Raw genomic sequence first — 22,670 nt, 5'->3', positions numbered from 1 at the left:
GGTTGTTTAAACCAATCAATGGCCTTTCGCTAAGGCAAGGTGTAATTTCGACGCTCAGGACCTCTTTTTTGTAATGTGTGGCTTTTTACTGGACCCGTGGCTTAGAACAGCAAACTGAGTGAATTGGTATGAGTTCGTAAAAAAACTACGAACAAAATAAAGACTTCGGAACAAAGAATAGACAGTTGGTGTCGTCTAGACACATTTGTATATGATCAAAGATTTTCTCTATTTTATTCCTCGCGCTGCCTGGAAATTTTACCCCACTCATCCGCCTATAAAACACGACCATTCATCCAAACCTTCCCCTCTGTGGGGCACAAATTCAATTCTCTCCTTGCTCTGACGCCTTACGCTGTATAAGTGAATGAACGTAGTCTACGAAACGGGTCGGTGCCGGCAACATGTCATCTACCAACGTAATGTCGGGCGGGCCCCCCGCCGTATACCATTAACGCAGCGCCGACGGATAACAACGCGATTCGACCCAATTCGTATATGTAACGTTCGGTCGGAGGCGCGGCAGTTACGTCGTTCTATGTCCGTGTTGCAACAGGCCTCGTAACGCCTCCGTGCTCGAATCGTAGCGGAAATGGCTTCCTCTACACCGCGGCACGCCCAATCGGTCACTGGTATTCGCACGCACGTGTGCCGCAGCTAACTCGCGTAGCGCGTCGCAGGAGCGGTAAACAGAGCGCAATTTATAGAAACGCAAATGTTCGGGGGACGTAAATGCGCAACGTGCGTGAACGTGGACTAGGAGACACCGAAATCGAAAAGAGAACACGATGAACAGCATTTTTGTTAGCGTAAAATAATTTACACCCGTTAAAATGTAAATCACTCTCTATGACTAACACTCTTACACCCTGGCAAAACAAAAACAAAAAAACACCCTTTAAGGTGTTTTGTCGTTCAAGACGCCCTTGCATCCTAGCAAAAACACAAGAATACACCTTTCCAAAAGGCGTTTTTTCTTGGTTATTACACCTTTTCAAAGGGTGTCTTTCTTTCTGTTTTGATAGGGTGTAAGAGTTAAGGGTGTTGTAGATTAAAAGTGGTTAAATCATTTCACGCTGTAGTAGCGGTATAGTAGTTGTATAATAGATTTAGGCGTGACTGACAAGTTCTGCCGGTTGTCTGAGAAATTTGTGGGAACCAATAGCATTCACTTTACTCTCCCTCTCCTCTCCTACTTCTGCCTACTCTCCTTTATGCAGTCCCTCTAAACAGAAGCCATTGGTTTCTCTGCGCTGCAGCCAAGCAAAGCGTCATTTTCCAGCAGAAATATTATACGCTCGGCTCTGAAGGCTACTGCTTGCGTCGACAGGATGAAGTAGGAAAAGTTACATCGACAAAACTTATACTCCTGCGGAAAAGCCCGCTCTGTTGTAAAAGATTGGCAGCTCTCCATTTAATGCAGGAATATTGGACAGAGAAATACTGCTCAAATTGACCGTTAAAACGACTCTATTAATACACCGAGTTTCCTCTACTTGTCGGGGTTAGTCCACAGACAAGTTGCAAGGTTTCCGGATATCCCGGTTGTTATCAATAAATTGCCGCCGTCTGCGGAGGGGGTATGGTTACAGAAAACGACAGAAACTCGTGTTTTATTGTACTCACCCAGAAACAAATTAAATTACACTTAGCCGCTAAGACGACTCTTACACTTTTCTGATTTGCATCTACTTTTTACAATTACGTAGCTCACAGTGAAGTTTAAAATATTCTGCAATTCCCCGCTGCTGTCAATACCCGGGCTTTAACGGAAATGGAACAGGTACATGTTTTAGGTGCGGAGTACATTAGGACCACACAACGTCCATCCGCGCCCGTGCGCATAGCATTTACAATCGCAAAAAATCCCACAGGCACCGGCAGGATTCGAGGCTGTGTCTGGTACACCAGACACAGTTAGTGCCATTCGTCTTATCCATTGGGCTACGACCGTCAGTTAGCACCCGAGAGTCAAACGGCTTACTCCCTCGCCTGTAACGGTGCGGAATACTTTAGGACCTCCCAATGTCCGTTCACACCCATCCATGCGCACACCACTATCAAGCGAAAATCAAGCGAAATTCGATTTGAGTCGTGAGCTGCAGTTTCATTTAGAGAATAATCAGGGTGCAACTCACGGCTCAAATCGAATGACGGTCGGGGCGCAAACCCAGATGTCACTCGGGGCGCAACATGGATGCCATTTCGAGTCCCCTCACTCGGCACCCTCGCCTACATCCACAGAGTGGAGATGCTGCCATTTTTTTCTGCTAGAAGATAACTCAAGTCCGTCCAAGTTTGCTTTCGAAAATTCAGTCGCCAATTTGAAACAACACGCTTGTTTTGTGCACTTGTTGCACCCCGCGCAATTTCGCTGGTTTTCCTTCTTCAAAGTGAGAAAGGCACTGGATTCTTTAAGCTTTGCGTTTCGGTGACTCGGGAGATCAGGAAATAGCTGTGAAGCAACATGCGAAAATTCTACTGCTGCATCTTCATGAAGTACATTCGCTAATTAAGGGAATATATGATCACGCGTGTTACGTTGCACATTTAAATCGTATTTGCATATGAGTTGGTTCGAGTAGGGTTGCAACAACATCAAAAGCCTGTGCGCTAGTCTCGGCACCCAGCGCATGCAGCGACAAAATACTCCCCGCACGCGTTCAGGTCAGGACAACTGCTGCACTAGCATTACATAGTGCAGCATTTTCGCTCTCTTCCTGGCTTGTCCAGCTAACAGGTGCACAGTTATGGGCCTCCACAGTTACTAACAGCGACAAACGCTTCAAAAACACTGAAACACTGTCGCCACCCAACGAATGCAAGCCTGCTTTTTTTGGAGTGGGCAGATCCGAATACTTCAGTCTCTTGTTTTGCGTTTCATGTTACAAGTTGCCTACGGTCGCGTTCCGAAGATTCCTGTACACAAGGAATATTCATCTGTGTGCAACTTGCCAACGAAAGTTAGGCAGAGGAGGAAATGAAGTTTAAAAATGTCGCCAGTATGTTTTTTAACCAATATGTGCAGTATTTCGGAATATTTCTAAGCCCTGAAAACGTTTCTGGGAAACAAAAAAGTCAATGCACAAGCTTGACATTCTTGTGTGGCGGTTTGTTTTATGAAACAAAGAAATAAAGAGTACTTCGCCAGCTTTCTAGCATAAAAAATTCTAGTCAGATTCAAAAGATACGCTGCTACTTTAAATTCTTCGTGACCTAATAATTTTTCCCTTGCCCTGGAAACTTTCCACAGACTGCACATACGTGCATGCAACCATACATGCACGCACCCAACCATACATGCGAACATGCATAGGTGTTATTACGTCACGTTCTGTTGAACGAAGACGGCCACTCTAGGCCTTGACTTCGCTTCAAGGGTGAGTCCAGAGTGCTGGCATCATTGAAACGCACCATGAGAAAGTAGGTGTCACATCGAAAAACAGGTCTTGGGCAGCAGCTGTCCCTTTTTTTCATGTAGTAGCTCTTTTGGTCCCTCCCCAGTGATCTGCCTCATTGCGGGCCCACCCGAACTTCTGGCATGTGGCCGTACTTCCGCCTTCCAGTACAACATGCTGTTAGGCTAGTTGGTTCGGCATCTCTAAGCGGAAGAACTACGCTTGATGAACAGGATTAGAACGAGGAAGACAGGACTGCACCAGCCCTGTTATCCTCGTTCTCCTGTCTTTGTTCTAGTTCTAGTCATTAGGCGAAGTTTTTCTGCGCAAAGTTCGTGTTTTCAGCCGACTTCGACATATGTTATTTCCTTCTCACATTTTCCGATTTCGAAAGGACAACAGAAATTTAATACCAGTACAGTTAGGGATGCTCTGAGGTTGCCCATTATGCAGGGTGACTAGGAAAACCGCCGAGTGACAAGGAATGCGAAACATGTAATGTACATGTCCCATTTGCTGTCATATTGAAACATCAGCAATAAAAACGTCTGCACTGTGATTCATTCAAACAGGTATGTAGGAAAATAACTTAGCAATACTGCTGGCGCCATTTGGGAAAAATCACAGAATCTGACTTGAGTGGTCCCACTGACATCTATCTTTTCCAGGTGGTAAAGTGCATGCTTGCTTGCCGATTGTGAGTTGATGTAAGAGCCATGTTTCAAATTAACAGCGCTATGGAAGCTGTTGCCAGTTATATTCACCGCATCTACTGAACAACAAGTGCACCAAACTTTATTCTTACCAGGTGCCCACGGACCGATAGCACCACGTGCCAAAGCTTGTTTCTTTGCCGCAGCATTGACAACTGCACGACATATAATTAAAACTCCGTCTGTTGCGCGAGCGCTGGCACCCAAAGTGTTAAATTCATCTTCATTCTCTTTCTGTAGGAATGTTATCTTGTGAACTGCTCTTTCCCATTTATAAGAGGAGAAAAGAAAATACCGGAGGCCGTTTGCACAGGTCGTTGTAAGTAGAACTCTAGGCGAGCCATCATGTGCAAAGGAAAAGTGTCTGCATGCACGAGCTCCCACTTTTACGTCAGCGCGGTCTGATCTCAGCGTTGCCACGTTATGTGGAGACTGGTCGCCTAGACTGGTGCTGATTTCGACTTTTATACAGCATTGTTGGCGCGGTGACTTGTTTTGGAGCACACGCTGACTCCATTGCCCATTTCGTGATCACTTGGTGACTTGATTGCGCACTTCCTCTCGGTGGCGCACGCACCCTCAACGCAACCTTCATCTTGTAGACTCATTATTTTGATTGTTGTTTACAAACCCGGTTGAACGGCTTGTTCTCACTTTATACACTCGACAACCTTTTTACGAAAGGTCTGGTAACGGTTGTCACTGACACACGTACCATCGATAACGAGGGGAAACGGGGTGATGTTGAACATCAAGAAGAGACCATTTTAGATAACTAAGAAAGCCCAATTAGCGGGATATTGTTATCTGTAGGCCCAAGAGGCACGCAAATTTTAATCAAGGGCGCATACTGAAGGAACCAATACTTGAAACATTTTCACCGGAATGTTGTGAAGCTGGCTGCCATTACTGGTAACAGGGCAACTGGTGTAATTTGTAAAACTTCAGGACGTTTTTTTAAACAGTTTTGAATGGTAGCCTTTCTTGGACCTCCGGCCTTCTTCGGAACACATGCGCACATAAAACTTTATTTTTTGAGAACTCAGACTGGGCAGCCCTTGGTGTTTCTGCACACAAACTGCAATCGTGAAATCGAAATTATCCAGGCTTATCTCTGCCCTATCTGTCAATATGGAGCGCTGGGCTACGTGAGCCATTGTACTCGTTGACACGACCTGATGAGAGATCAGGAGTAAACGACCGATAACCAGACCTACCCCGCACAGTTCCGCCCAGGAACGGCCTTAAAAAGGACAAGGCACAGTTTCTCGGCAGGTATGTCACTTTACGACGCCGCGGTATCTGCGTTCCGGCCACTTTAACACCCGTGTGCAGCTCAGGAAGTAGTTTCGAAGCCGTGCTCGTAAGCGGAATTTACGTACGGCTAACTTCCTGTGACGAAGGAATGCGCAATTCTCTCCTCAGTGGTCACTGCCACCGATAGTACGATAAGGCGTTGATAAAAACAGCAGCATCATACTCTTCGCAGTAGGAATCTGCACTGCACCTGGCGCTTTTGCAGAGAAAATGGTGGTTCGTTGTTCGTAATTTTCTGTGTCGACTGTTAGTAACAAGTGGACAGAATACGTGTCGCGGTGACGCCATATTTATCACGGAAGCTTTGTATTAATAAATGCGGCTGGCATGAGCACATGGGGCTGACTCGCTCCTGTGAGGTTGGGAAGTTGTTTCTTCTCCACCGGAGCAATCGAACGACCGGGTACTCCCTCCGTTGCTACCGTAACACATTGAGTGATTAACTTTGCTATGAATGGATCATAAATATTTCTCCAAACCCATCATTAGCGGAGAGCAAACCAGGAGCAAGGTCTTCGAAGGATTATGGTTGCCACTGTGGGCATCTAAAGAAACACAGGGAAGGTGACATGGCATTGTTTATGCACTACAATGCCACAGTGGTGCGACCAAACGGTTCACCAATAGTCACCGTGGGAGATTTCAACATTAATATTTCGCACGCATGGAAGTGGCCTATTAGCGTCGTTCAAAAGTAATCCGGTCTGGTATGTCACACCAATGTAAGCCGTCCAACCAGGGGGTGTTTTGCTGGCACTCACCAAATACTAGCCGTGAACATATTTAAGATTACTAAGGCTCGACATTTCGGTGTATACTGCGGTGAACATAAAGTAGCAAATAATTTTTTTAAATTAAAATGTTGTCACACGGTGTGTGCACCACTGACGGGGTATTTCAACAGCTTCGCGGGCCACTTATGCCAGCAGGGCTGAGTAATCTGCATGAATAATTTTTCTTGAGATTTCCAGCAGGTACGCGTCTTGAATCTCTCACTTTGTCGTCATACAGCGTAAACTGGTCGCCATAAATATAATGCAAAGAGGTATATTAATACCCCGGAAATTCAGCGAAGGGCCATTACGTGATTCACTGTTGCGTGGACCATGGCCGACAATGGCTTATTTGTAATAACCGCGTCGTAAGCCAGTGCCGCTACCGGTAACTATGTGTCGTGCTATCTCCGAAGCCGTTATCTCCTGCATTCCTTATGGCGACAAGGTTGCATTCATTCTTGGAAGCTCTCATACGTCACCCGACATGAAGCCAGGCCTCAAGGAAAGATGCAAATCTCTGTTGTCTTGGGTTTAGACATTGTGTTGGCTATAGATATTGCAACGATTAATTATGATCGTTGGTAGGCCGGGTAGAATACTTGTACTATCTGTGTTCTTTATTCTGTAAATTCAAGATTTCGACAATGCATTTTAAAGCATCCGCATGTGGGCCGCGGAGTCTAAGCTCGACAAAAGATGCGGTGGTTTATAATGCGACGCTCATGATGTAAGAGCGATGAAGAAAAAGGGCGGAAAGGAAAGGGACGTGACTTGTCCTATTACCTTGTTTCTCATCCTCTCGTTTTCGGTGTCACATCAATATTCCAGAAGTCTATAATCTGCTTTATTACAACATCCTCGCTTTCAGTGCAGCCCGAAGAGTCTATTCATGTACGTTATATACTGGAATGTTGATTTATATTCCGATTATTTCGCTTCATTTATCCCCAGCACCACCGGATGAAGGTAGATGTAGCTGCCTGCAGTTGCGTCGTGTGCCAATGTGACAGGTTGCCCACCCGTGCTACCCTAATAAAACTGCGATCTTATGCGGCTAGCCGATCATTATACCTTGACTTACATGAAAGAACCAAGGTTATAAAGCGCTGAATGAAATAAAAAATCTCTGTTTTATAACATTAAGGAATTTCAAATAGAGGTAAGCAGGCGCTTACGGCAAGCCTGGCAAAACCAGGCTTGACCCCTCTTGTAACGAGTCGTAAACTTAACATACAATGTTGTAATTGTGGTCATTTCATCGTCTCTTAAAAAGTGTGGTAAAGACCAGGCTTTGCGACGACCCCATATACCCAATTTTGAAGCTCCAGCAAATGAAGAAATATTTTTGAACATGGAGTTCACATTTTCACTCGGAAACGGTGAAAGTGTAAAATTTTGATTCTATTGCAGATCTTACAAAACCCCTCGTTATTGCAGCAAAAGGGGATAAAAGTCGAACAAGGCTGTCCAGGACCGACAATTGACGAATAATTCTCAGATGTCTGAGCAGAAAAAAATGATTTCTTGGCGTCAAGCGTTTACATTGCTGATTTTCCTTCATATCAAAAAATAGCCAGAAGTCCCCAATTGAGAGCAATTTTCCAATATCATTATAACGCGGCGGGCACACCAACCGACTAATCAGCACCTGGACCCTCCCTAATCGACAATTCGCTTAACATTCCTCACATCTCTGAGCGGTTCAAAATAATATTCGGGCGTAAACGTTTATATTGTGAATTTCGGGTTAATCCCAGAAGATAGGCAAGAGTTCCCGCTTCAGAGCGATTCTGACAGTTCTCCGCCATGCTGAAGAAGCAATAAAAAGTCAATGACACATAAGTTGCCCTTTCAGAGCAATTTCGACATTTCGGTGTAATGCTGCAGACAGAAATGAAAAACTTTCTAACCCGTTATTTCTCATTTTAGCGTGATTTTGACAGTTCAGTATCACGCTGCGGAAGCAGAAAATAAATGATAAACAAACGCACAAAAAAAAGTTTCAGCTAGTTGCATCCCGCAGGCCCCCCGACTGTCGTGAAAAAGACTCACGGATTCGTGTTCACGCCTGCGTTCCCGTCTCGGTACATGGTCACGGATGAGAGAGCTTCCTATTTTCTTTCCACAAACGCACGGCTTTCCACACAGCGCGAAGAGCTGGCAAACACTGCGTCGTGTGCGACATTGAAAGCGCGGGCTTTGGCCTAGTGCCTAAATGCGCCGCCACAATCGCGTGGGGCCGCTGGCGTCGCCCCCCGCGCTCGGAGACTCTCCGCTCACTGGCTACGCTTCGCCGGCCAATGGTAGCGAAACGCGGCGGCCATTTTGAAAGCCTTGCATCGAAGCTTCGCCCGCGAAGGCAGAAATCATGCTCGCACTTGCTCGCACTGAGCAAACAGTAGGTATTGGTTATTTTATTTGTGCGGTCCTTCGTGGTACAACAGTGGCGAGGTGAATGTTTGTCAAGTTTTACGCGAAGGAAATGCCGTAACAGTGTCCCTATTGCATTGCAATGGAGATTTTATTGCATTGCTTACAGCCACAGCTGACGGAAAAAAGGAACGGAACATTTCGCAGTTGTCTGGCTGTGCGCGAGTTTGAATCCGGAGTAGGAATGATAAAAACGTACTGCAGAGTCTCTTTTCGCCTAGTTATTTTTTTCTATCTCCCGTGTGTTCCTACGTCGCACAACCGTGGGGAGTTCACTGTTTATCAAGTTTTATGCAAAGGAAATCCCGTAATGGTGCGGGTGTTGTATTTTAATGGTGATATCAAAGCACTAAGTTGCAGCCACAGCTAAGAGAAAACGAAGGACATGCAAAACGGCTGGGATCGAGCCCGAACGGGATTCGCACTGATAAAAATGTATTACAGCTGCTGCTTTCGCCTGCGTTCGAGTAGGCACATTTGCAGTTTGTTGTGTAGAGGTTTTTTGCAGTTGACTGATAAGAAATCCAGATAATGATTCACGTTTCCGCACTCAACGCCGATAAGTCACCATTAACCTGCTTTATCGCAATATAGCTTATTTTTATAGTACAGTAGGGAACCATTCATTGTGGATTGTTTTGGTTTTATTTTATTGTCAGCGCGCGTCTGTTTTATACCGGGTTGAAGACGTGGCCTGCTTTCCTCCTTACACTGGGCTGCTCCCGGCTATCTCGTTTCATAGGGATAGGGTGTACCTCTTAGTACTCACCTGGTTTGTTCTTGTTTGAACGAGAGCGTTCTCGATGTAAGTGAACCCTTCTGGAAGCAGACGCGCTCCCACTTAAGTGCATACAGTCCAAGCGTTACATAATTCTATTCAATGACACTCAACTGCGCACGTCACATTGGTCGACTGCTTCTTCCACGTTTGTACTTTTCATGCAGGTTTTGTGGAGCCGTGAGTTAGCGCCAATAAACTTCATCAAGGGTCACCGTAATGTGTACTGTAACCAGAAGGAATCTTAATTTTCTGTTCAACGAAAATAAAGTAAATTCTAACTCTTCCCGCTTTTTTGCTACAATTTGAGAAACGCGTGCAACGAAACAAATTTGCCTTCGCTCTTAGAACAACGAGCTCACGTCGACAATGCTTCTGTACACTAGATCAATGACCTTTGACTTGATCTTGAGCAAACGGGGGTCCCGGTTTTTCGTCTCAATCGGAAGCGATCCCTTAACATAACATGCTTTTGGTTTCTATCTGGCATGTATGTCCAGTAGTTTATTTGGCATTCGAAGCATTGCGGAATTAAGCTTAAAAATCCGCATTTAAAGGAACTACGTTCGGTCGTTTCTCACTAAAACGCACGAAGTGTAAACTGTGAACTATTGAAAACAATGAAATTCAGTTTCCTAACGCTTGCAGCTGTACGTCCCAAATACGGGCTGCAAAACGTTTAGGATATAAATTTCTATTTTCTGCTGAACGCTCAATGTTTGTTTCGGGAACTCCTGCGACACGTTTCACAAAAAAGATAAGAAAGCGACCGTATAGATACAAAAAAACATGGTTACAGCGAATGTAGCAGCAATGTCGAAAGCCCAGCTGAGAGCAGTAAACAGGACACATTGGTGTGACGCAGAAGCGCCATTGTTCCTCCCTTACGTGGAATAACAGTTGATGCGACAACGCGCGTCTTTTCCGGTGCTACAACGAGCGTTGTTATTTCCCTAGAATTTGGGTTGATAGCTTCACCTTTGCTTTGAGAGCGTACAACTAACTGATCGATCTCATTTTTCATGAAGCAAAACAAGAGCACGAAAACTACGAGGAAATTTTCGTTGAAACCTTCAGCCAACCTTTTGAGCTAAAACATATGTACCAAGCCGGGCCTATAAGGAAAATATCACCACAAAAGGTAATGTGAAAGTTCCTGGGGTTTGTGCCGCAGCGTAGAACGCGCCCTTCCAGGAAGCAGCTCGCTGTGTGCGTGCTGTACAACTACTGTGGTTGCAGATATATCGCTAAAAAGTTTGTACAGGCATCGCAGCGTACCCGGGAACGCGAAAAATAATACATGGAGGAAACTTTGTTTCAGGCTTGGATATATTGTTATCAGAAATGATATACACTCCGATGACAGGAATTCATCGCCATCTTGGGTCATCCCACTTTGGTTTGCCCAACGAAATACTGTCTGCAGTGCATTTTAGGTATGTCTCTCATCCGATTACATACTAAGGAACACAGCTAGGCGAGTGGCCTTTAGTATAGTCCCGGATGTTACCAAGAGTGCTACCAACTGCCATAGACGAGAATGAGGGTCCTCATTACTGACACTTTGCGCGTAACAAAATTACTTTAATTTCTCGCATTCTTTCCTATTGAAATGGAAAATTTAATGAAGTAATTGTAAAGTAACCTGCCTGTTCTCGTGACTACTGAATCTGCGGCAACACATGTCCGCAGATATGAAAGTTCTCAGTGCAGACACACTTAGAATGACTGTGCTCCTCTGCCTTGCCTTATTGAATGTACAGTACACACTCTCGCCACATCGTAAAAGTAGTTCGTACTGGAAGGAAGCAACGGTCCAGGTCGGGCGACGACTGCATCTCGTACTCAACGCGAATACGACGTCTTTGAACTATTGCGCATTAGCGAAATATTTTTCCTGTTTTCTAACAATTGTCTTTGCAACAATTCTACGTACGAGGAGAACGAATTGTTCTTTTTAAATGCTACAGAATATTGTTACCTGTTTACAACCTCATCCTGAGCTCTGAGGTCCCGCCTGTGTGTTACCACGCAGATGTATTTGTCTACAGTACAATACAACACTCGACTGATTGATTGATTGATTGATTGATTGATTGATTGATTGATTGATTGATTGATTGATTGATTGATTGATTGATTGATTGATTGATTGATTGATTGATTGATTGATTGATTGATTGATTGATTGATTGATTGATTGATTGATCCATCTATCAAAGGTCGATGATGCAGTAAATGAAATTCTCAGTGTATTTTTTATGGCAGTGTTAGGATGCGACTGTAAATTTTTTTGCTACCAATAATAGTTCTTTTAAATGTATATGCCACTGTTCAGCAAAATATGTCGAACAATAATTATAAAACTCGACACCTGCTTGCCTAATTTTTAGATGCGACGCTGAGAGCATCTCTTGTCGGCGGCCCTGTCCTTCCTGCGTGCGTCCGTTGTCGTCGTCGGCGTCCGCACTCTCCTCCGTTCACCCCCTCTCCTCTCCGATAGCGAACACTCTCTCGCGAGGGGCATTGGATTGGATTCGATTGGATCGGCTTGGCTTGGCTTGGCTTGGCTTGGCTTGGATTGGATTAAAGTGGATTGTGTTGGATTGTGTTGCGTCATAGCCGCGGCAGACGCACTGGCGCCGGCGCGTGCCCAGGTGAGAGCGAACACTCTCTCAACGTCTGCGGGTGTGCGGCCCAGCGCGCTCTCACTCCGCCGGTGGGCAGCGCTGCGCGCGGTGCTGCGCATGTGCAGTACTCTCTCTCCCCGCGGTCTCCTCTCCTTCGGGCGCGCTGCGCATATAACCGGTGTGCCGCTCTTCGGCGGCCTTTCGGTCGACGGTTGCTCTCCGCTTGCGCTTGAACCCCCCTCAGCGTCGCATCACACCAGGGTTCCCGCGAGGGGAGGTGGGCGTAATTTTTTGTTTTTTGTTTTGTTTATTCCCATTAACGCGCGTTTGAAATGACTCTGAAGAGTAATGCCTGATTTTTCCTTTAATGGCCAGGATCTATACCAGGTATGTCATGCTAAGTGTAACAAATCATATTCGATCTTCAGCAATTGCGTTATTTTTTACTACTTACAGCAAAATGAACGTCTGCTACCCGCATGCTACCCCGGAAACAGAAATCACAGGAGTGCATTTATGCATTTTGCAGCCCAGTACAGTAATGCTTAGTGTCGGGCATGCACTTGCCCCACATGCGATAACATAAGCACTCACAAATCTGGCTATGTTTTCCTACAACGCAATCGCATTGAGAACGTTTTGCGTCTCGTGGATATCTGAAAAGAGGAGTGCCTTGAGTGCATTGGAACAAGATGCGCGCCCATTCTTCGCCACCGTCTGCGCCAACACTTCGAAGTTTCCAGCACAAAATCATGGCATCGCCATGTTGAGTAGGCGGTCATGCCAAACTATGCTTCCCCCAGGCAGGGGTGGCTGATATTTTATAAGTGGCCCAAATTAACTCTTGCCAGCACCACGTGATGCCGAGACAGCAATTTCACGCGCTCAATTTCGAACGCCAGGACACTGAGTGGACGAAGGGCAGTGGTTTTCCTAAAATAAACGTGGTCTTTCAAATGCGACTTTAAGATTTAATGAGTTACCATTAAGTGGGCCACCGAGCGGAAAATCCGCCGTCTGCGGCATGTGTAGCTGCGAAACGGCTCCTAATCCCACGTGACTGGACGCGTTCCATAGAACGTGCTTCGCAATAATAACAAAACGAACGAAAGGGACCGCGCTGCCAGGCAACGCCTGAGCATGGTCATTGCCACGTGGAAGGCGGACAGGGCCTTGCAATGGGTGCGGCCGCTTTTTGGCGCCCAGCGACAGCGACATGGCATAAAGGGTCTTGGGAGACAAAATAAAAGCTTCATTAATTAAAAAGGGAGCCTTGTCCCGTGATACCAATTTTATCAAATACCAAATAATACTACTACTAATAATAATAATAATTTGGCGGCCGCCGACAAATGCCACCGCTAACAAACATGACTGAGCAGTGGTAGTGGGGCCGCTAGCTCCAGTTTATCGTGTGGTTAATTTAATCGTGTGATTAAAGGTTTAATTAACACATTGCTAACTATGTTTTCAGTGCGGGCTCATATTACGTCACTTCTGCTCACATTACGTCACTGTAGCGCGAAATTTAAATGTTTTTTCAAACTTTCTCGCCTTTCTCCGGTGAAATAAACGTATTTCGTGGCTGGAGTGCAACTGAGCGCGTTGCCCTAGGCTTCTTCCTTGGAATTAAAGAAAGTTGTACTTTGTTTTCATGGCCCCTATAAGCACGTACGCGCGAGCCTCTCCCCGTGGCGCAACAGTCGCCAGTGAGCCGGACTGCTTTACGCGGCTGTAGAATTCCCACAAATACAACCCAAATGATTTCTGCCTACACTCAACACGCTAACGAAGAAACTACAAACAAATCTCCCGCACCAATTTAATTGCAAGACTCGAAAACAGCCAGCCGTTGAAAATTCGAAGGAGCACTCAGCGACATTCAGTTCGTGGTTATTAGTAAAAAATCCTGCTGACCTCCGCTATGCGCTTATGTTTTGCCTCGAAGGTGGTCAGGGTTTTTTTTTCGCTAAACCTTGCTGACGTATATGAACCTGGGCCTCAATTCTTCTAGCTGGAAGCTTGTCTAGACAGCACAAATGTAGCTCTCCATCAGGGACACTATTCTTGTTTAAATTGGTGTTTCGTGAGCTACCGAAACGGAAATATTTTGGTCTCTTTGTCACTTGATTCACCTTCTCGACCAAATGTTCAACAAAATGCTTGCACAAAATGTATGCCATAGGAGAGACATCTCCAAACTCCTAGAACTGGACGAAGTACTCATGCATGTCGACATCATTCAGCATGAAGAAAACATTCCGCATATTCCATGTGAAATGTGAGGGCATAAATGAAAGTAGCAGCGTCCTCTTAATAAAAAGATGTGGGAATATTTTTCGCGATACTAAATAAAAAAGCGCGTTAAAGTGGTGTCGAAAAGGGGAAACGTGAAAGTAAACACTAAAAAAAGATGTGTTCTCAATGTTTCCCTAGAACAACAGAAAGAAAAAGTTCCGACAGATGTCGCGCGCGCATCGCCAACGCAGGAAAATTGAATCCAATTGAGCAAGCCGGCTTGCAGGCATCACGGGAGGAGGAAGAGGAGAACAGATCAGCGTAAAAGGTGGGAAGGGGGAGAGAAGAGGCTGTCACGAGGGAGAGGCACCAGAAGACCAACGAAAGTTGCCCCGAAGCGACACGATATGGGTCAAGCTAATTTTTTCAGGTCTATGGTTCCTATGAGCCGAAATCGGCTTCACAAAAGTGGCAGCGAAAAAAGAACGCCGTAAAAGCAGCCGGAATTCCACAAAACGGGCTTCGCAAAGAAAAAACGCTAGCCAATTTGGGAGTTTTCCGAGTAATAGCCGCAATCGTTTCACCATAACTCATCTTTCCAATAGCTTCGGGGAAGCCTCGATCGAGTACCATTAATTATTCTCTGTGTCACAGCAGTTGCATTGCAGTTCGTTCGCCGGGTCCAGTGACTTTTAAACTGAGCACCGCCCATGAACTGCCGCACGTGCCTGACAGGTGCCGTACAGAACATTCCTACGCATCGTGGCCAGGCCGTATGCTGGAATACACACATTTAGCATATGTAACGCGGCTGACGCGCTGCGCGAAGAGCTCAGCATGCGTGGTGAGTACACGATCGACCATGCAAAAACTTGAGGAAAATGCATATTGTTTAGAAGGCACTGGCCTCGGATTTGGTGCAGAGAGCTAATATATCAGCGATTTTTCAGACGTTTCGGTACAAAGCTGCTTGCTTAGATAAATCATTCCTTGTTGCTGTAAGGGTAGCTTAGCATCTCTCGTAGAGTTGCGTAGGTAGATGGCGTTCTGTAAGAGTATACCAAGGTTTAAAAGAGGAGGGAACATGTAATCAACGCTCACATCCCCCAAAATGTACGTAGTTCATTGTAGTGATTCACGGCCGCTGCGTACGTCGCTACGTACTTCGTTGAAGTCGTTCAGCGACTACAGACGCTGCACTACTGATCACGAGGTCGCTTGTTGGATTCCAGGCCCTGTCAGTCGTTCAAATGGTGGAGGCGGAAAGCGAAAATGTCTCTATGCGGGCGCACGATCGCCACGTACAGATAAGGGGGCCCTGCAACACTTTTTAAACTTGTTTTACTATCCTCAATGCTTGCAGAACGTAGTCAACCAACACATCTAGTACTTAGATTAGGGAGTGCTAAAGCACCTCAGCCAAAAATTACTGCTCTATGCCAATCAGATAAATTAGAAACTTGCGGAATTTTTTTTCTTTTTCCCAGTCATGGTGTTCTTCGACCGCTATGCAGCAATGAACGCATTCGACAGCCGCTTTAAAGAGAAGGAAGCGACAGTAAAACAGAAACAGAAAGCGTATCTGCTGCGACGAGCCCATCACGCAGTGTTGCTCAGTGCTGGCGATAACTATAGCTTTCGCAGTGCTTCCAGGCGTGAGGGAAAGAGGGAAAGAGTTCATCGGACCTGTTGCAGAGTCCATTTAGGCGTCTCCTGGTGCTTGAAATTATTCCATAGTACTTCACTATGGCGCGTCTCATAATGTTGGGATAGCTTCGGTACGCCCAACCCAAATTTGAACTTTCCGATACACGAGAGTACGCTCTACACCAGAATTTTGATGTTCTTGTCCTATTTCTTTACGTCCTTGACACTTTGTTATCAGAATCGTCGTTCCGAAAGCTTACAAGGCCCACCGCGCTGCTCGAAAAGCGTTATTCTAGAATATTTGACGCTCGGTGCCCTTGCAATGAAAACGACTATGAGAAATTTTCTGACGATTTGTTCATTTATTGTCCCAGATTGAACCATCTACACGCTGCTCACTATCCTGAACGAGCCAACTTTGCTTCTGGAGTTTAAGATGTTAACAGTGGTTTTGTTATTAAACTAATGCTCAGAGCACTTCAACTATGCCATTGTAAGCACGGCGGTTTTCTTCTGACTGCGCACTGCTAAAACAGACCCCGACGAAACGGGGTGCGTTCTTCGAAGAACTGGTTATAGGTAAAAGAGGCGGAACTCACTCCAGGAGCAACATTTTACGGAATACTTTCTGTTGGCTTCCGTCTCTCCAGCTTGGAGAGAGAAGGTAACAGGCTCAGTGGGAAATTTTGCAAACGCTTCTAGAACCAGGTGGAACCTACGCCTGCCGTTTTCGAACACAAAATGAGCCCTCCGCCAGCAACCTCGAAGAAGATTTACCGTTAACCACTCCAGGACAGTCCACGGGCAGTCCGAGGTCTGCCCTCGGACTGGGGGCCCCCGTAGTAGTACATGAGAAAATCGAGCACCGGATCGCGTTCCTGGCAGTCCGCGCATGGTCCGGGACTGATAATCAAAGAGCCAGCCCCGGTACCTCTTCAAAGAACTCACCCGCCACTTCCAGCCACTGTCGTTGTTGCAGCGCCGTTCCCTGGGCGTGGCTTGCAAGTGAACGATTCACTCCGCGGGCACACCATTCCCGATAATCGACAGACGTGTCCCACGAACAGTTTTTTTTTTTTTTTTTTGCTTTTAGGTCCAATGCGTACCGCGCAATGTCAAAAGCCCGCAGGCTCGGCGTAACACACGACCAGAGGAGAGATGCCGGACGGCCACAGACGCGCGTAGTTCTGAAAGAGCCTCCGACAGAGCATCAGGGGAACGCAACAGCTGCCACTGCCGACTCGCATTGGAATGAGGAATGACTCGACGGAGCAGGAATTTTTGTACCTGCTGCTTCTCTCCGAGGTATTTATCAATTTATTATTTGGCAGAAAGAGGATCGCTTGGAGAAAAAGGGCACCTGCGCTCGTGCGTGCGGAAATTGCCCCCCTGGAATCTCACCAAAAAAGCGACGCGATGAGGCGGCGTGTTGTGGTACAATTAATCGTCAGTATGAGCGGGCTTATTCGAGATAGTCCTTATCCTCTTCCTCCGCTGCTGCTGCTGCTGCTGCCAGCAGGCGGCCGTTATCTTTGCGTCGCTGCTGTCGGAATGAATTATACCCGTTTCCGCTTAGCAGTACCCTTACCTTCTCCGTTGCACTCACAGTCGCAGAACTCCTTTCCTTTGTAATCTGTGTCTACATGCAAAGTCTTGAGATGCCGCTAGAATGAAGAGTGCGAAGCTGGACAAGTCGGTAGGAATTCATTGATAAAATCAGCGCGAAAGACAGGACACGAGTGAAAACCGACAGGGACAGGCGCTTACTGACGACTGGAGTTTAATCAAAGAAACAGGGACATAAAAAGGGAAATACAAAGAATGTGGAAAACAAGAATGACGAAATCACGAAAAACTAAGATTGCTGTTCCGTGGTATCACCCACGACAGTCACACCACCTATAATCTCTTTAGCATGTAGAGCGATTGATGGCACGCTGACGCAAGAGCAAAGCTTTGGTCGCTGTGTGGTTAGGCATACAAATGCCCACACGGAATGCAGGAAAGGTGTTGTGTACAACGTCCCTCTGACCTGCGACAAGTCGTACGTAGGGCAGACGGGGCGTTGTATTAATGACTGCCTCCGCGAGCATGCAAACTCGCTCAAGAAGTTTCAGAAGAGCAATCTGGCAATTCATTGCGGGAAGCATAAATGCTCACCGAAGCTCGACCACACCTCGATAGTGAGCAGATACCCGGACCAGCGCTCACGTGAAATTTCGGAGGCGTTTACTATCTACAAAATGGGGGACTCTTGCGTCAGCATGCCCTCCATCGCTCTACATGCTAAAAAGATTAACTATTCATGTGGTGTGACTGTCGTGGGTGATACCACGGAACAGCAATCTTAGTTTTTCATGATGTCGTCATTCTTGTTTTCCACATGCTTTGTATTTCCCTTTATATGTCTCTGTTTCTTTCATTAAACTTCAGTCGTCAGTCAGCGCCCATGCCTGTCTGTTTTCACTCATGTCCCGTCCTTTGCGCTTTTTATTAATGGCTAGAATCAACTGCATGGTTCAGGATTTGATTTAAATGTTCGGTGTGCACATTACTGAAATTAGCCAAATCCGCTTTGTTGGTGGCTTGGACTGGCTGCACGAGTGGATTATGGCGAACCAGAACCACGGGTTTGATTTGGAATGTTATATCCGTCGGGGAGCGAATCTCGACACGAACCATTACAATCGGTCCTGAACGTTGATACAACGAGACCATACAGCGCGAGATGTACCACCACATCCCGTGAATGCCAGTAATACCAAAATTTGCCCTTCAAATGAACCCGCTTGACTGGATATAATCCAAAGTTATCCACGTTTTATTCCCAGCTCTCTTTGCTTGCACTTTTACTGGTCGAATTCAAAGTGGTAATGTATGTTTGGTTATTATTTCAATACAACTCCACGATGAGCATACCGACGCCTAGAGAAGTACGCACCGCTGCAGTTTTATATAACGCTTGATACGACATTGTTTGTATTGGCGAGAAAACGACAGCATCCTGAGCTTGCGCATTCGTATACGTGAGATTGTACACGTGCATATTAAAGCGCGAAGTTCTGTGTAAAAAAGGTTGGAATATGGCGTTACCGAACTAGTTTTGCATTAAACCAAAGTTAAAGATAAAATAGAAGGATTGGCCACCGCAACTAAATGGCATTGCACAGGGAAGGGGGAAAAGAAGCTCCGACGCTTAGCATGATTTTGGTCCAAGTATTCTTGCGATGCAGAAATGGGTGAAATTAAAGCTTACGTGCTCACAGCTCGCGCTGCCCGAAAGGCATCCGTGTGGAGCACCAGTTGTTTTTAACAAAAGGTAACCTGCCGCCCGCTGCCAGGGATACCTGTACGAGTGCCCAACGGAGAATTATGTGAGCGCTCCAAAAGTGTGGGTTCAGTTTTCCATCCTCGTATGACGCGAACAACATTCACTTTCCTTTTTTTTACGTTTCTAATGAAGGTTTCGTACACGAGTCAGTTCTAGACGACTACACGTAGTTTTCGGCGCTATTTACGAATGTCCTACGAAGACAAGCGTTCCTCGGGTAATGTATTTCGGATGAGCAATCAACCGCAGCTCCTCCCTTGTCCAACGCTCGCCAGTGGCCGGAATAAAAAAAAATTGCCATTGATTTGAAGACTTAGTACTAAAGTGCTAAGTACTAAGCCAAATAACGTTTCCAGAAGCTATTCCGTGTTCCCCAGCCAACAGCACCGATTTGTACGGGCGGTATGGCAGTCGGTGTTAATTTTTACAGCAGGCCGAAACACGGGGCGCCTCGTGGTCCGTAGCAGGCCTGCTAGAAGAATTTGAAACGTTACGCAAAAAAGTAAGTTTTGTGTTTGCGTTGGTCGCAAATATAAAAGCACCTGCCATATAATGCGACCCACGGGAACTGGGAAATCTGCCTACTAGCTAACGTTTCCCGCTCTCTCTGCAGGCCTTCTCAACGTAGAGGGTGTTGCCAGACATCACACCGATTGGAATTCGCGTCTGGAGGACACCTGCGAGATTTCTAACATGCCATTCGCGGGCCGCAACTTCGCCGCGATAAAATCGTCCACGTCAGTCGGGAAGAGGAATGTGATAGGGCCGCGTGTACAACAACACTGATTGCACCTCGAAAGCACGCCAAAGCTAAGATGCCAGTATGCAAGACTCGTGTTTATGTGGATTCCACAAATTACAAGGAGTCCAGCAGCGGCGCGCTTATCAGTGTCTGTACGCTAATTGAGCGAGATACGCGGGAGTGCTTAATCGTGACTGCTTGCGTGTTGCATGCGTCGGCGTCATTCCGCGCCGGTCCTGATAGCGGCGGGAAATGAATGAAGTTCCAGACTGGCGGGACGGAGAGGGGATGGGCGCTTACGTGGGCTGTCGCGTAGCTGTCTCGTTCTGTTTATCAGGGGCCGATTATCTCGTCAACAACGGCTTGTCGCACAGGGAAGCCGAAAACTTCCGCCAGCTGTCCACCGTGAATAAAGGTTAAGGTTACCAAATCATACCTTGCACCCCGCAGACTTGTTTGCCAGTGGGTTGGCTTTAAAGAGCTTACTTGTCAATTTTTAGAAAGCGCTCGACGTTGCAGTAGTTCTTGTCGTTTCACCTAAAACTTTGTTCTTTCTGCTGGCGAGATAATGTGACAGGCGTACTTTAGTTGTCATCTCTTTATTATTATTCACTCGAAAGTACAGCTGAAAATAAAGAAACTTCCATTCGTTCAGTCGCTAAGCTGCAGATTTCCCGAATAAAAGAATGGTCGCCGTCCCGCCCTGCGAAAGTGGATGCCCAGCGGAGCTGTTGTAAGCCTCTACAAATGCTGATGGGGAAGGGTATATGTAATATGTTTGTCGTCGTCTCGGCCGGCTTGTCGATTGAACGGGGTGTCCTCGGCAAGAACTGCTCTATTTAGTGACGCTAGTCCCGCCTAGCCTGTTAACATAACCTGAAAACATAACCATTACCAGGAACGTTTAAACGTTCCCTCCGATCATTTTTGATGAACCATCACATAGACTTTTGACGTGCGCATTCACATTTCGCCTAGTGTAGTGGTTTTTTTATCTGTTACACACCTAAACATTGCATTTATACAACTGCTATGTATGTATATGGATTGACTGCACTCAATATTGTATCATTTATGGGATGCTTTATTTCGTTTAAATATTCCTGGGTTAGTTGTTTGAATGCTGTGTGCTTTATTTGTTCAATATGTTCCTTATTTATTCCTAAAATATGCAATGTTAACAATTCACTGTTTACGCGTACTCTCGTTATTTCTTTGTATAAGATAGGTAATAAAAATTAGGTATCATTCCTGCTAACAGCTGCAATTAAGCTATTTCTGTGTATGCGATCAATAACAAGGGGTCCCACTACAGTTCATTACTCTGGGACCCCTTTCTGTATTGACCATATTCTGGTGATGTACCGTTACAATAAAGTTCTATTCTATTCTATTCTATTCTATTCTATAGGGGGGAGGGGGGGGGGGCATCGTTCACTGGCGCCTTACCATTCATACTGTAGGTTGGGTGTTTGTTTTGTGTTTTTAAAAAGAATGCTGAGATCTATGCCGCATGCCTGCTTAGCCTGGCGTATGCGCTGGGCGTCTTAGGTGAGAACTGCTGGGTGCTGCCTGGGTGTTTTGTTTACGACACGAAATTTTCTGACCAACTACAAGCTAACGGCTCTGCTGTAAAATTCTGCCGCGTCAACGGTTAAAGCAAGTTTGTTAGGCAAACGCTAGATTTTTGGACCGAGAGCGCACATTGAACGCTCACACGTACAATTGCTCCGCAAACCGAAATACAGGCGCTGCTCGGAGCAGTCGGCGCTGTACGCTCACCCCTGTACCATTTTTTGATGGCACGTGCACTTACTGTCTCCCCATACTCCCCTATTTGCAAGCCTCCCGTTGAAACGAACTACCGACTGGAAGCTTACACTGCGCAACTGCACGAGTCGCTTGCTCAACCTTGGCTGAGCATGAAGGTCAGATTGACGCTATGGACAACAAGCCGTTTTCTAGGTATGCATCTCGAGTGACGAGCTTTCACTCTAAAAGCCTCTAAGGCTCTTACGAAAACGAAGACCTCCTAAAAAGTGCCATGCAGAAAAAACACAAGTTTGGTTCATTCGATAGATTGCCTCGTAGGGATAATACTGACACCACTTTTAACCCGCGTTTCGCTCAAATAAGCTGTATAATTGTGAAGAAATAGAATGGCCATGCGGCCCACTAGCTAAGTTCCTGCAACAGAACCTATGATGTCATATGTCCGGCTGTGCGATCGGCTGAGGCGGGCAAAAGCAAACACAAATTAGGCAGGGCTTGCCGATGGAGCTATTTGCGCTTAAATGTAAGGCATTCGGATTTTACACCATTAAGGATGGTGGGGCAAAAAAATGAAAGATACGAAAATACACGTAAACATACAAGTACCGATGGGCATTGCTGTTGGTAGTGGGCCCACTAAGCTATTTTTTTAGCTGCACAGCAGCCTGCCGCTTTGCAGTTGTCTTTCACGACACTGGACGATTGGGGTGAGCGACGTTGTCATACGTGACCCTGTTTGTCGTGGATACTCCATGCTTTACGAATCGATTGCTTTCCACTGTAACAAAAACAAGCCAGGAGCAAATACGGTCACAAACAAAGCAACGGCGGACGATGGTCCGCGGCTGACTATGGTAGCGCCACCTGGGAAGACTGCTGGTAAGCAAGGCTGCAGAG

General features: G+C 46.1%; 1 protein-coding gene and 1 long non-coding RNA gene across 4 annotated transcripts in view; one reads left to right on the top strand and one right to left on the bottom strand.

The window, feature by feature from the left end:
• The window catches only part of LOC144148097 (prestin-like), a 246,147-nt gene that overhangs the window by 34,888 nt on the left and 188,589 nt on the right, over positions 1-22,670 (bottom strand). Inside the window, exon 1 of one of the 3 annotated variants that reach the window (XM_077679684.1) lies at positions 16,876-17,111. The exons of 1 other annotated variant lie outside the window; for it this stretch is intronic. In XM_077679684.1, the coding sequence (XP_077535810.1) occupies positions 16,876-16,961 (86 nt within the window). In that variant the 5' untranslated portion in view covers positions 16,962-17,111. Of the gene's footprint in view, positions 1-8,256; positions 8,393-16,875; positions 17,112-22,670 lie in introns of those variants that run through there. One more of the 3 variants, XM_077679685.1, reaches the window with a different exon arrangement.
• LOC144148099 (uncharacterized) overlaps positions 14,995-22,670 on the top strand; it is a 36,977-nt gene continuing 29,301 nt past the window's right edge. Inside the window, exons 1-2 of the long non-coding RNA XR_013317974.1 lie at positions 14,995-15,124; positions 17,021-17,232. This is a non-coding gene — a long non-coding RNA (uncharacterized LOC144148099). The remainder of the gene's footprint in view (positions 15,125-17,020; positions 17,233-22,670) is intronic.

The sequence above is a fragment of the Haemaphysalis longicornis genome, unplaced genomic scaffold (genome assembly GCF_048455015.1).
Source record: "Haemaphysalis longicornis isolate Haplotype H1 unplaced genomic scaffold, Haemaphysalis longicornis Haplotype H1 scaffold_76, whole genome shotgun sequence".
Classification (NCBI taxonomy): Eukaryota; Metazoa; Arthropoda; class Arachnida; order Ixodida; family Ixodidae; genus Haemaphysalis; species Haemaphysalis longicornis.
Note: the sequence above shows the minus strand (reverse complement) of the source record. Positions and strands in the feature narration are given on the sequence as shown.